Genomic DNA, 14,283 nt, shown 5'->3' on the forward strand with positions numbered 1-14,283 from the left:
TCTAAGTCATAAGTTATTTTGGTTTCAAAAGTATATTCTTGAATGAAGATCAGGATATGACATCTTAATGGTATTACTCCAGAAAGGAGGGAACATTTTCTTTTTTAATAATTTGTCAATTGGCATTTTACATGAAACTGAATCACCGAACGAGAGAGGGGGGAACAGCATTTACTGAACACTTATCATGTGCCAAGAACTGTGTGTCAAATATTTTATATAATTAGCTTATTAAATCCTCCCAACTCCATAGGGTCTGTGGTGTTTTCATCATTCTACAATGAGGCAACTAAGAATGAAAGTAACTTACCCAGTGCTTCAAAGAGCTAGTAGCTGCCTGCACGGGCAATTATGCAATTACCTTTCTCTACTCACAACAATTAACACACAAACACATATAAGTAGGTTTTAATCTGATGTCATTGTATACTTACATATCTTTTGAACATGTTGTCTGTTTTCCCAATAGGAACATTATTTAGCAGGACTTTGGCAACTGTATCAACGCCCTCAAAAATCAAATTCACTTTTTGCCAATTGCTTAAAAAAAGAAAAGATTTTTAAAACAAGATGTATAAAACTTTAGCTTAAAAAAAAACTTTAGCTTAGATAAATCTTCATTAGTTAAAAACTAAAGGAATAAATATTTCACAGAAAATACACATTCTTAAAAAAAAAAGAAAATACACATTCTTAAAAAAAAGAAAATACACATTCTTAAAAAGCAGTTTCCAATGAAATTTTCAAAAGCATTGGTTTAATACATTTTATTTAAATTCATTTAATTAACATATAGTGTATTATTAGTTTCAGAAGTAGAATTTAGTGATTCATCAGTTGCATATAACACCTAGCGCTCATTAATTACATCACATGCCCTCCTTAATGCCCATCACCCAGTTACCCCATCCCCCCACCCCCCACCCCTCCAGCAACCCTCACTTTGTTTCCTATAGTTAAGAATCTCTTACAGTTTGTCTCCCTTCTGATTTCATCTTATTTTCTTCCCTCCCTTTACCTATGATCCTATTTTGTTTCTTAGATTCCACATATGAGTGAAATTATATGGTAATTGTCTTTCTCTAATTGATTTATTTCACTTAGCATAATACCCTTGTTATATTGCCTGATCTAGCTTATCTTTCTTAATAATATTTCAATTGCCAAGGAGAGATAGATGGGGGGGATGGGATATTTGGGTGATAGGCATTAAGGAGGGCATGTGATGTGATGAGCACTGGGTATTACACACAACTGATGAATTACTGAAAACTATATCGGAAACTAATGAAGTTGTTGGCAAATTGAATTTAAACCAAAAAAAGAATAATATTTCAATTGCCATAAAATCATAAGCACAGCTTATAATTTTGAAACATACTGACCTTCTAGGACTTTACAAAGTTCTTATGATAATTAAGTTAAATAGTAGACCTAAAATATTTTCACAAAATATTACATTTACTGACACTATCTAAAAGAACACATTAGCCAACCAACAAGTATTCATGAGCGAATATTACGTGCCCAGCACTCTGCTAAGCCCTACTGGGAACTAAAACACTCTTTGAATTTAAGTAATCTGCAGTCTAGTTGCCATTCAAGCCTAAAACACAGGAAATGAAAAAAAAAAACCCTCTCAATCTCTTCTACTTTATAATATTAATATAGTCTTGTCGGACAGTCTACCAGTGCTATCTAGAGCTTATGTTACAAGGGAAGACTTCAAGCAACAAGAATTTAAGGACAAATATAATAAATAAAATGTGGTATATCCATGCAATAAAACATTACTTAGCAATAAAAAGAAATGAAGTGGTGAATGTGACAACATGGATGAACTTTGAAAACATTATACGCTAAGTGAAAGAAGCCAGTCACAAAGGACCACAGATTGTATGATTCCATTTAAGTGAGATTCCCAGAAGAGATAAATCCATAAAAAAATGAATCAGTGGTTGCCTAGTGCTGGGATAGAGATGAGGGGATGGGGATGTTGAGAACAGCTAATGGGTATGGCTTTCTCTCTGAAGTGAGGTTAGCGATGGTGGCACAACTCTTTGAATATACTAAAAACTACTGAATTGCATACTTTAAAAGAATGAATTGTACAGTGTGTGAATTAGGTCTCAATAAAGTTTTTTTTTTTTTAATGAGTAGAAATGTCTAAGTAGAAGGTAGACCCCCAAAGAAAAGAAAATTCAAAATAAGGAAGTGCTAACAGCATTAGTACATTAAGATAATAGGCTAGATTCAGGTGCAGAGGCTGCACTAGGGAGCTACAGGGAGGAATCTGGTGAAGTCAGCAGGGTAGGAGGGGCTGCAGGAAGTGGCACAGGAATAGGCAAGATTAGGCAGTATTTTCAGACAATCAGAGAGGATTAAACTGGTTTTGTAAATTAAAATGAAGACACTGTCAGGGCACTTGTGTGGCTCAGCTGGTTAACCATCCAGCTCTTAATTTCGGCTCAAGTCGTGATCTCAGGGTTATAAGATTAAGGTACCCCCTACCCCGAATCTAGCAAGCCAGCCTCAGACTCCCACTGGACAGGGGATTGACATTTTCTCCCTCACCCTCTGCCCCACCCTCTGCCCCTCCCCCTGCCCCCCACTCATACTCACTCTCTCTCTCTGTCTCTCCCCCTCTCTCTTCCTCTCCCTAAAATACATAAATAAATCTTTTTTTTATAAAAAAAGGAAAACACTGTCATTCTTTTTTTTTTAAGATTTTATTTGTTTATTTGAGAGCGAGAAGGAGAATATCAAGCAGACTCCCCCACTGAGTGCAGAGCACGAAGCAATGTGGGGCTTGATCTCAAGACCCAGAGATCATGACTTGAGCTGAAACCAAGAGCTGGATGCCTAACCTACAGAGCCACCCAAGTGGCTCTGAGCAAGAACGTCATGGTAAAACCAATATTTTGGAAAGATGAATCTAATGTTGGGTAAGATGAGTCTAATGTTTCTACATACCAAGACCAGAGAATAAAAAGACAAAGCAAGAAATTTAGTTACACAGCTTTGGCCCAATTGCAGGCACTCACTACCAAAGGGCTAGGCAAATGTGGAAACTGAGAAATGAGGAGGAAGGAGCTGAATCAAGAAAAATGATAGGCAGAAATTAACAGACTGCATACAGAGATGAAGAAGACAGTATAAACCAAAAACACCTTAGGCATAGAAGGTCAGCAAAATAGTGTTACATTAGGAGAAACAATAAGGCTGTCAGAATATAAAGTAAGCTTTATGTGGGAAAGTCAATTGTTTAAATTTTGGATATGCTGAATTCAAGATGAAAAAGGACCCCTTAACAGAGATATTTTAAATATGATTTGGAAATAAGAGCCTGGAGCACAGCAAAGTTGTGATGTTGAGCACTAGAGTCTGGTTTTATTTCTCTTTTAAGAGGCCAGTAAATAATTACCCAAAAAAAGTCAGACAAAAGGGACAGAAGATTTTTTTTATTTAGCGATAATGGTGGTAGATACAAATGGGTTACTTTCTGCTATACGGAACATTACTGAAACTGTACTATGCTTTTCCTCATGGCTTCATGACATAATTAAGGCCAATGCCATGGCCTCGATAGCTGCTTAACACCACATGGAACAAATGATATATCTCTGATCTTACTTGACAAATTATAAAAATACACACTCTATTGATTATGGGGTGGAGGCCAGAGAGAAGGAAATGGAAATAAGAAAATTGAATAGGTCTAGGTGACTCCATTATAACCACTGGAAGAATAACTGAGTAAGACATAATTTCATGACTGATGATCAGTGGCACCACTCTTATATAAAATCAAAACATAAATATTCACTTTTATAGGAGAATGCTTTAGTCTGACAACTCTCTGATATGTACTCTAAATAAACAAAAGGTTATTACGAAGAAAGAAAAAGAAGATCAATAATAATAACTAAATACATACAGATATACATAATGATATACACACTTACGTACCTAATGTTAAAGGGAATTTTAAAGTTCTTGCTATAGGTCCAGTTATCCAAGGAGATCCATCTGTAGTTAAGATCATTAAATCTGTAGTAAGGATCCTGTTGATAAAAATTATGGTAGATGATTATGCAAAAATAATAAATTAAATAAACATGAAATAAATTATTAACAATAGCTATTTGTCACCTAAAAATTAATGAATTCTTGGCCTAGGAGTATAAGCATTTCACATGCTGGAACATTTCATCCCCAAGGCTAAAGCTCCATTCATTTAATTTCCAACAAAATTAACATAGCATTAACATAACTAAAAAATACTAAAAAATGTTTTTTAAAAAAGTCCAACAAAATACCTCAATGAAAGAGCTTTGAAATAGAAATAATATAGTTTCATTATCAATAAGAACATGTATGGAGATGAAGATTACCTGTCCTTGCTAAAACCAAACACAGAACTTCCAAGGTATTGGCAGAAAATAAGTCAAAACTTCTGGCATGTGGCCCTCGGGGAATTTTAAGATTTTTTATTTTTATTTTTTATTTGACAGAGAGAAAGAACATGATAAAGCACAAGCAGGAGGGAGTGGCAGGGGGAGAGGGAGAAGCAGACTCCCCACTGAGCAGGGAGCCCAATGTGGGGCTCGATCCCAGGGTCCTGGGATCACAGCTTGAGCCAACGAGCAGATGCTTAGCCACCTGAGCCACCCAGGCGCCCTGGCTCTCAGTCTCTTACACCCCTTTTATTCTCACCGTGCTTATTGTGCCACTGTAACCAGCTGGCCTCCAGGGGGGAATGGTTCTCCTCTACTACCCAAACATCAGCAGAACTCCCACTTCTTGGATTCACTTAGCATTTCCAAAGTCATTTTTCACTAAGCTTTATTAAAGCACAAAAAAACGATCTCTACAGAGAATACACAGCCAGCACAGACAAACTTCAGGTTGCTTATATTATCTTAGACCAGGTCAGCAAACTACAACCCACAGGCCATGCAGCTCACTGCCCATTCTGTGTGGCCAGTGAGCTAAGAATGGGCATGTGTCAATAAATAAAGTTCTATTGGAGTATAAACATGCTCATTCCTTTACAACTCATAAAGGGAAGTTTTCATGCTACAATAGCAGAATTAAGTGGGTATGCCAGAAGCCATATGGCCCATGATGCCTAAAATCGTGTCCAGTCCTTTACTGAAAATGGTTGCCAATCTCTACCCTAGGTGACAGGCCTGCTGAGTGTCCACAGATACTGTTCTCACTGAGTGTCCAGTCCCAGGCCCTCCCTTTCATAATACTTAGAGATCTTTCTTCTCCTACCCATTTTCCACTGTTTACCTTTCAAATGAGGATGTAGAAAAAAAGTGGTAAGTGAAGCTTTTTGGCCCATCTTTCTGTGAACATCATCACAGCTTCAAGAGGGAAACAGTGCAGCCCCCTCCATCTGGGACAAGACCAAGGATGATTTCCTCAGGGATTGCATCTCCAGATGGAAAAGGAAAAGCCAACTTTGTCTAACATCTAACAGATGACCAAGTTAGGTTGACAATGGCCAGTTGGGCACTTGCTCTTAGTTCAAGTCAATAAGAGGCACTACAACGTGGCTGGGCGTATGTCAAGATGTAAAGAATGGTATCTGTCAGAAATTGTTCCTGACTGGAAGAAATATTTTATTTCATTTTTAAGACTTTATTTATTTTTAAGTAATCTCTATATCCAGTGTGGGGCTCGAACTCACAACTCCAAGATCAACAGTCTCATGCTCTACCAACTGAACCAGCCAGGCACCTCCAGAAGAAATATTTTAATAAACTACTGGGGAAGGTTGTAGTTGATGATGAGATTTAACAACAACCAATAATCACGAAACTGACTTTTAAGGACTGATCAACAGTGAGGTTGTATTCTGCTAAGTGGGGTGTGCCAGGCCCAGCCAACTTGTTTCCTTTTCTACTCTTCCCACACACATAGGACTCAGCCCCCCCCCCCAAATGAGTAAGCATGGAATAAATATTTAAGGATACAGGTTTAAAGAAGTACCTAATTATTAGCCTGTTCACGTATCTTCACCCAGCCTTATTTATAACTCTACACTGTGGACTTAGTCCAGAACAGTTAAAAATATCATGAGAAGAAGGTGTGAAGGCTAAAGCAGTTGCAACATGTCATCCTGCTAAGCCGTGGGGCTGGCTGATGATGTGGCTCGTGGGGAGCGAGTCCCCTTGAAGGAAGCTAGCTGCATGTTGAGTTCGAGAGGCCAAGCTTCTCAGATATATTTTTTCTAGACAAATAGAACTTAGAGATTAAAATTTTTCTTTTAGTTAAAAGAAGCGAATCTGAAAGGCTACATACCATATGATTCCAACTGCAGGACGTTCTGGAGAAGGCAAAACCATGGTGACAGTAAAAAGATCAGGGCTTGCCAGGACACATGGTGGCTCAGCTGGTTGAGCATCTGACTTCTGGTTTCAGTTCAGGTCATGATCTCAGGGTTACGAGATTGAGCCCCACATTAGGCTCCAGACTCAGTGGGGAGTCTGCTTGAGATTCTCTCTTTCCCTCTCCTCTGCCCCCCATACACACACACTCTCTCTCTAATAAATAAATAAATATTTTTTAAAATCAGTGGTTGCCAGAGATTAAGGGACAGAAGGGTGAATAGGCAAAGCACAAAAGATTTTGAAGTCCATGAAACTCCTCTAAATAATACTATAATGGTGAATACATATCAGAATAAATTTGTCAAAACCCACAGAGTATACAACACCAAGAGTGAACTCTAATGTAAATTATATACTTTGGGTGATAATGATGTGTCAGTGTAGGTTCACTGATGATAACAAATGTACCACTCTGGTGGGCGGATGTTGGTAATGGGGAGAGGCTGTACATTTCTGTGTCGGGGGGTGTATATGGGAACATTTTCATTAAATTTTGTTGTGAACCTAAAATTGCTCCAAAAGATAAAGTCTACTCACAACTTTCCTCTAAGGGAAAATATCTTACCTTCCCTAAAATAAAGATTACAGAAGCTTAGACTACATTTATAATAACTATTCCAAATGCTAAGCAACCAACTTAATTTGATTCCAGACTGGTCCTGACCCCCTTAGATCATATTAAAATTCTGAGTCCTATCTAAAGCTAACAGCCCAGTCTCTCTGCTCCTTGACGATAGCTATTCTTCCAGTCTTTGTGCTGAATTTGTAGTACTCAAATTCACTGTCACAGCTTCTGAAGAAGAGAAGCTTTTCGTGCGAGGGCTCAAATGTAACCCCAATAAGCAGGCTCTGGGAGACCACTTCAGCAGCTTTGGGCCCACTTCTGAGGTGGTTGTTGTCAAGGACTCATGAGACTCAGCAATCCTGGGGTTTTAATTTCTTCACCTTCACCAAACCAGACAGAGCATGTATCAGATGCCGTGAGAGCCATGAATGGAGAGTCTCTGGATGGTCACCGATCCACATGGATCACTCTGGTAAGTCGGCTCAGGGAACTAGAGGGCGTGCCTTTGGGGCAAGGTTGCAGCTACTCTAGAGGTGGTGGGGAACAGGACTATGGGAGTGGCAGATATGACAGTCTACCTGGAGGATACAGATATGGAAGGCCAGAGTGGTTATGACCACTACTCCAGAGGAAATTACAGAGACAATTATGACAACTGAGATGAGGCATGTGTACCTAATGTAGATACACAGGAATAAAACTTCTGACCCAGGATCATTCTTCCAAATGGCTGTACTTATAAAAATTTTTAGAGCTGCAGTGAAACATCTGTTTTAGTGCATCAACTTCTATTTTTGAAATGGGCTCCCAAGGTAGCTTGTTAAAGACATTTTAGAAAGCTCCATGTGGTTTTTAAATTTTTTCTCCCATTTAAAGACAAATTCTGGAGACACCTGGGTGGCTCAGTGGTTGAGCATCTGCCTTCAGCTCAGGGTGTGATCTGGTGTCCTCCCCTGCAGGGAGCCTGCTTCTCCCTCTGCCTATCTCTCTGCCTTTCTCTGTGTGCTACTCATGAATAAATTAATAAAATTAAAAAGAAATAAAGACAAATTTTGGGACATCTGTAGAATCTGGTATTTTTCCTTTTATCACTTTTTTAGTTTAGGCTCTAAGGATTACTTGTGCTAGCAAAAAAAAAAAAAAAAAAAAAAAAGTTTGGCCAGAGTGCTTTACAAAAAAAAAAAAAAAAAAAGGTAATAATGTGCATTTAGGGACATTTTAGAAGCCTGTACACAATGTTTATCATGAGTGGAAAGCAATTTCCAAATGCAACTATAAGGAATCAAGAACATGATTAGAGATGTTTTTTAATTCAAGGTCACCATGTGTATTACATAGAAGTATCTTTAAAATATTTGTGAATGTCACTTTTTTAATACCAGGAAAAATATTCCGTTGTGTCTCATTTAGCAGTTAGGGCATCCTTCATAGCACTGATTAAAAAGTTGAAAACTGGGCAGCCCAGGGGGCTCGGCAGTTTAGCGCTGCCTTTGGCCCAGGTGTGATCCTTGAGACCTGGGATTGAGTCCCACGTTGGGCTCCCTGCTTGGAGCCTGCTTCTCCCTCTGCCTGTGTCTGTGCCTCTCTGTGTCTCTCATAAATAAATAAATAAAATCTTAAAAAAAAAAGTTGAAAACTGAAAACAAACAAAAAATAAGTAAAATAAAGCTAACAGCAGTCTCTATTAGCTTTAGATAGGACTCAGAATTTTAATATGATCTAAGGGGGTCAGTAAGTAAGTAAGCTTACTTTATTTTAAGTAAAATAAAGCTAATAAAGTTAACTGCTTAACTGAATAAGCAGTTCAGTGTTACACCTGATGACTAAGAAAAAACCATGTAAGTACCTGAGTTGTTAAGCAAACCCATGAACCCTAAAAACAATAGAAGTACCATTTGTTGTCCAAGGTAAGTACTCACATACTTTTGTCTTCGTAACAAACATATGCAGTAAATAACCATTCACAGAGGAAGAAACTAAAGTTCCAAAAGATTCCACTCTTGAGGTTCCACGACTAATCTAGAAACTAAATCAACTCAATCTAACACCAAAGTCTGCATTCTTTCAACTATACTACAGTGCCTCATGCCACATACACTTACACTTCTATACCAGATGATCACCCAACCACTGGGACAGGTATTATCATTCTCATTTAGTAACAAAGAGTCCAAGGCTCAAAGTCAAATGAAGTGGTGGAGTATGACCCAGGACGTCTGGCTCCAGAGTCTATATGCTCAATCATTACCTAACACTGCCATTAATGTCACAAATGCCACCAACAGTTACAATGTCAGTGCTATCTACCAAGCAGGAACCAAGAGATAAACATGCTATATAAAGCCTGTGCTAGTAATTTATAATTGGCATTTACCATGCTTGCTGTATATCAACCAACTATGTGGCATCACACCATACAAAGGACATTATCAGTCACATTTTCTCTGTAAACTTCTGAATTTCATCTATTATAACTGCTTATAAATACATAAATTCCTAACCAGGTGTACCTTTTCCACTCCCCAATTCCGCTTCAATCCAATGCCTGATTCTATCCCAGGCATAATGACTTCAAATGGAGTTACAAAGAAAAAGAAGTCTTTGCAACTGTTTCATACACTGATATTTTCTTGGACACTTTGGCAAAAAAAGTTTAAGAAAACATTTATTCAAAAACAATACATTAAGATACACAGATATTTAGCAAAATCAGTTTGTAGAAAGGTAATCAAGAAAACGTTAATTCAGGATAGTGGTTACCTTAGTGGGAGGCAGGTGATGGGAATGGGAGAGCCAAGGTAATTCCAATACTGTTGGCAATGTGCAGGCTCATAAACTGGATGGTTAAGGGCATGGGTATTCATTTAATTATTAGACTTTAAAAGTCATAAACACACATGTACATATAACTTTCCATGTATCGAATACTATATAATAAAAAGAAAAAGAAGGAAGCTAAGCTATTCTAACCTACATAGGGTATTTATGTATTCCATTCCGAAGAAGCTGTATTCTCCAAACCTCAGTTTATCCATCTCCAAAATGAATTTCAGCTATGATTCTTACTTCAGAAGGTGCATAGGCATAAGAGATCCCAAGTTCATGAGTCAAGACATTTTGGTTGGCCTTAACATCGTTTTTTTTTTTTTTTAAGATTTTATTTATTTATTCATGACAGAGAGAAAGAGAGGCAGAGACACAGGCAGAGGGAGAAGCAGGCTTCATGTAGGGAGCCTGACATGGGACTCAATGCCAGGTCTCCAGGATCATGCCCTACGCCAAAGGCGGTGCTAAACCACTGAGCCACAGGGCTGCCCCTTAACATCGTTTTTGCCTAAAATCCTTAAACTAGTAAATACTGCTTCATGTGTACCACAGCTTTAGGCAAAAAGAGATTGCAAGTTAAGGAAACTCCTTGTTTTCTAACCAAAGAGAATTTAAAGGGTAATTTAAAAGGAGAAACAAGATGCTTTTCTTAGCCCACTCCACAGTGCCAGGCTAAAACTCATGAAAGATTAGCATAAATGCCCAGAGAGAGATTCTTGACTGACATGAAGGGTGAAAGGAGCCAGAGATCACACTTGCTCAGGGATGGAGGTTGGGCCAGTTGAACAGATCAACAGCCATAGTTCCTGCCTCTGAGATGAAGCTGGGAGTTGGGGGGTGGGGTGGAGCTGACAGGTAAGAACAGCAGTGGGGAGCAACCTTGTTTGCATGAGTTCAAGTCCTAGCTTGGCCCAAATACCTGTGGGATCTTGTGAAGCTCATATAGCACCTCTATATTTCTGTTTTCTCAGTTCTAGAACAGGGTAATACTAATACCTCCTAGAATCAGTAGGAAAATTGCAAGAGGTAAAATGTGGAAAGTCCTTAGAACCATTCATTGCATATAGCAAGCATTCAACAAATGATAGCTATTGTTACTGTTATAGGTACTGGGCTGAAATAACTTCTAGGATATATGTCAAGTTAAAGAAAAAAGTCAGTACCAAACAATATACATAGAATGCAATCATTTGTGGAGAGAAATATAGAAAAATCCATATGTATATAGACATATATCACAAGATACATGAGTATACACAAGAATCTGGTTAACAGTGGTTGTTTCTGTGGAAGGGAACTAGAAAACTAGGAGAGAAGGATGGAAGGATACTTACTTTCATTATGTATCCCATCTTTAAATATTTGTATCGTTACAGTTAACGCTCAGTAGTACAGTTAACAATATGGTGCTCCTAAACCCCATGCAGTTAAAAATCTGCTTATTAACCTTTGACTCCTTAAAATTATAATTTTAAGGTTATTATTAGCCTATTATTGACCAGAAACCTTACCAATAACATAAACAGTAAACATATTTTATGTTATATGTATTATATACTGTATTACTAGTATATACTGTATTATATACTGTATTCTAGCTTACAATAAAGTAAGCTAGAAAAAAAATGTTAAGAAAATCTTAAGGAGGGACACCTGGGTGGCTCGGTGGTTGAGCTCCTGCCTTTGGCCCAGGGTGTAATCCTGGAGTCCTGGGATTGAGTCCCACATCGGGCTCCCTGCATGGACCCAGCTTCTCCCTCTGCCTGTGTCTCTGCCTCTCTCTCTCTGTGTGTCTCTCATGAATAAATTAATAAAATCTTAAAAAAAAAAAAGAAAATCATAAGGAAGAGTAAACACATTTACAGTATTTTGCCATGTTTACTGAAAAAAAATCCGTGTGTAAGTGGACCTGCACAGTTCAAACCCATGTTCAAGGATCAATTATATATCCCTTATCGTTTTGTAAAAGTCATTAAAATTAGTTGACCTCTTTTTAAAAAAGAAAACAATAAGCTAGGTTGATAGCAGTATAAATGACAGGGCAGGAATGGTTATAAGATGTCGTAGGCTGGACCTACAAGATCCAAGAAGTAGCAATATATGTGAGAAGAAACAAAAATGGCATCAAAATTCCAGCCCTATTCTCTGAGAAAATATTGGTGCTTTTATTAGAAGTAGGTAAAAGAAGAGAAACTAAGGATTGGGAGAACTGAGAGAAGAAGCATTTGGATATACTGACTTTCAATACTCCATGAAGACATTCAGGTAGAAGAGTGGAGCAAAATTTCCAGCCACAAATCAGGAGAGGACAGAACCAGAGATTAAGGCACCAGAGCAGTTCTGGCACAGAATGATGACCGAAACTCAGAGACTTCCAAAAGACAGAACAGAGAAGGGACATGTGGATTGACCCTCAGCAATTGCTAGCTAGCATTTATCAAGAACTTTTAGCAATGGGATACTTTTGGTGGCATTTTTTTAAATAATTTTTTAAGATTTTATTTATTCATTCATGACAGAGAGAGAGAGAGAGAGAGGCAGAGACACAGGCAGAGGGAAAAGCAGGCTCCATGCAGGGAGCCCGACGTGGGACTCGATCCCAGGTCTCCAGGATCACACCCCGGGCCAAAGGCAGCACTAAACCGCTGAGCCACTCAGGCTGCCCTGGTGGTATATTTTGAACAGTATATTGTGCTTGTCACTGTTTTCATTGGATATCTTCAAGTTAAAACAGCAATTGTTCTCTTTGCTTACTATTTATTCTTGCCAACAGGCAGTATGGGATGTCAAAAGAAGTGGCTTGAATCCCTGCCCCACCATTTAACAGACGCATGATCTTTTAGTCCATAACTTCTCTGAGCCTCAGTCAATGTAAGTAATGATACCTTCTCCACAGGATTGTGGTGGGAATTATATGAACAGGTACAACTAAAAGGGTCAAGGAGAATGCACATGGAAGACATTAAATAATCATTATAGGAAGATGAATTTCATAGTGTAGGTTGACTATACACACTTAATATGTGATAAAGACCAGCCAGCCCTTACCTAAAGATCCAACTCTCAGATGTTCCTTTCATTCCCAGCGTTGGGCCATGAAAAGCAAATCCTCCTATGTCCTAAACACACCCCACAAGGCATCAAACAAAGAAGCCTATGTGAGGTTTAAGAATCAGGATTTTCTAAAGCTATCTTAAAAAAGAAGAAGAAGGCTTAAAAACTTTGTAGTTCTCTCTTCCCCAAAACCAAATGACTATTTCTGCTCAAATTTAAACTTCAAATAGAGTCCTTCTCTCCTTAATGTCACAGATCACTTAAGCAAACTTTTAGAAAACATACAAATCTTTAAATGACTCCTTTTCTAAAAGCTTTCGAGATCATATCACATCATAAAATGATTGAATAAAATCAAATATTCCATTTTTAAGTCTTTTGTAGAAGGTGAGTACAGAATCCAGAAAAAGTACCTTCTATTTAAGAATAAGTTTATACTTGGTCATCATGAGACTTCCTCCTCTGAAACAGAACAAAAATATTCAAATGTATGATAATGGTATTATATTTAGAATCCATAGTGAAATGTTTGAGGATGAAACGATGTGATGTCTAGGATTGGTTCAAAATAAGGGGTGGCATAGTGAATGGAGGACTAAACAAAATGAACTGTGTTGAAGCCAGGATGATGGGTAAATAGAAGTTCATTTTGCTACTCATTTTTGTATTTGTTTGAAATCCACATAACAAAAACTTTTAAAAGTATATTTACATGACAATTGCCTCCTGGCTACTTCAAGAGTACAAACATACATTTATCCACACTGATGCACGTATTTTTTTTTTTTAAGATTTTATTTATTTATTCATGAGAGACACACAGAGAGAGGCAGAGACACAGGCAGAGGGAGAAGCAGGCTCCATGCAAGGAGCGCGACATGGGACTCGATCCCGAGTCTCCAGGATCACGACCTGGGCGGAAGGTGGCACTAAACTGCTAAGCCACCCGGGCTGCCCCTCCCACCATATATTTTAAATGAAGTACTTACAAAACCATTTCAGGAATTGACTTCATTTTTATACTGTTGTATTTGTATATACTTAGAAAAATCTGGAAAGATGCACATAAATTTTACAGTGGTAACTTCTACTTTGTAGTATGCTTTTTATTGTTTTTTTCCTTGTTCTTTATATTTTATATTTTTGTGCATCAATTTTTTTGTTCAATCAGCATTAAACATTTATAATTCTTAAAAAATAATTTTAAGAGAGGGAGTAATAAAACTATCAGTATGTGAGAATTTCATACATAAAAAAGTAATTTTATATCAGTTGACAAAAGAAAAATTGTGAAATTATGGGATATAAAAAACTGACCATTTGAAAAACTCAAGTGGATCAATATTTTAAATATATAAAGGAATTATAATGAACTACAAAAAGGAAATACATATAAATATTTATTTAATTGGGAGAGAGGGAATTATTTTCAAAGTA

At 37.7% G+C, this 14,283-nt stretch overlaps 1 protein-coding gene across 1 annotated transcript in view; it reads right to left on the reverse strand.

The window, feature by feature from the left end:
* MANBA (mannosidase beta) overlaps positions 1-14,283 on the reverse strand; it is a 114,221-nt gene that overhangs the window by 94,894 nt on the left and 5,044 nt on the right. The window contains exons 2-3 of the mRNA XM_041759555.1: positions 3,970-4,064; positions 435-540 (exon numbers count right to left, since the gene is read on the reverse strand). Coding sequence (XP_041615489.1) covers positions 435-540; positions 3,970-4,064 — 201 coding nt within the window. The remainder of the gene's footprint in view (positions 1-434; positions 541-3,969; positions 4,065-14,283) is intronic.

Source organism: Vulpes lagopus, chromosome 6 (assembly GCF_018345385.1).
Source record: "Vulpes lagopus strain Blue_001 chromosome 6, ASM1834538v1, whole genome shotgun sequence".
Lineage (NCBI taxonomy): Eukaryota > Metazoa > Chordata > Mammalia > Carnivora > Canidae > Vulpes > Vulpes lagopus.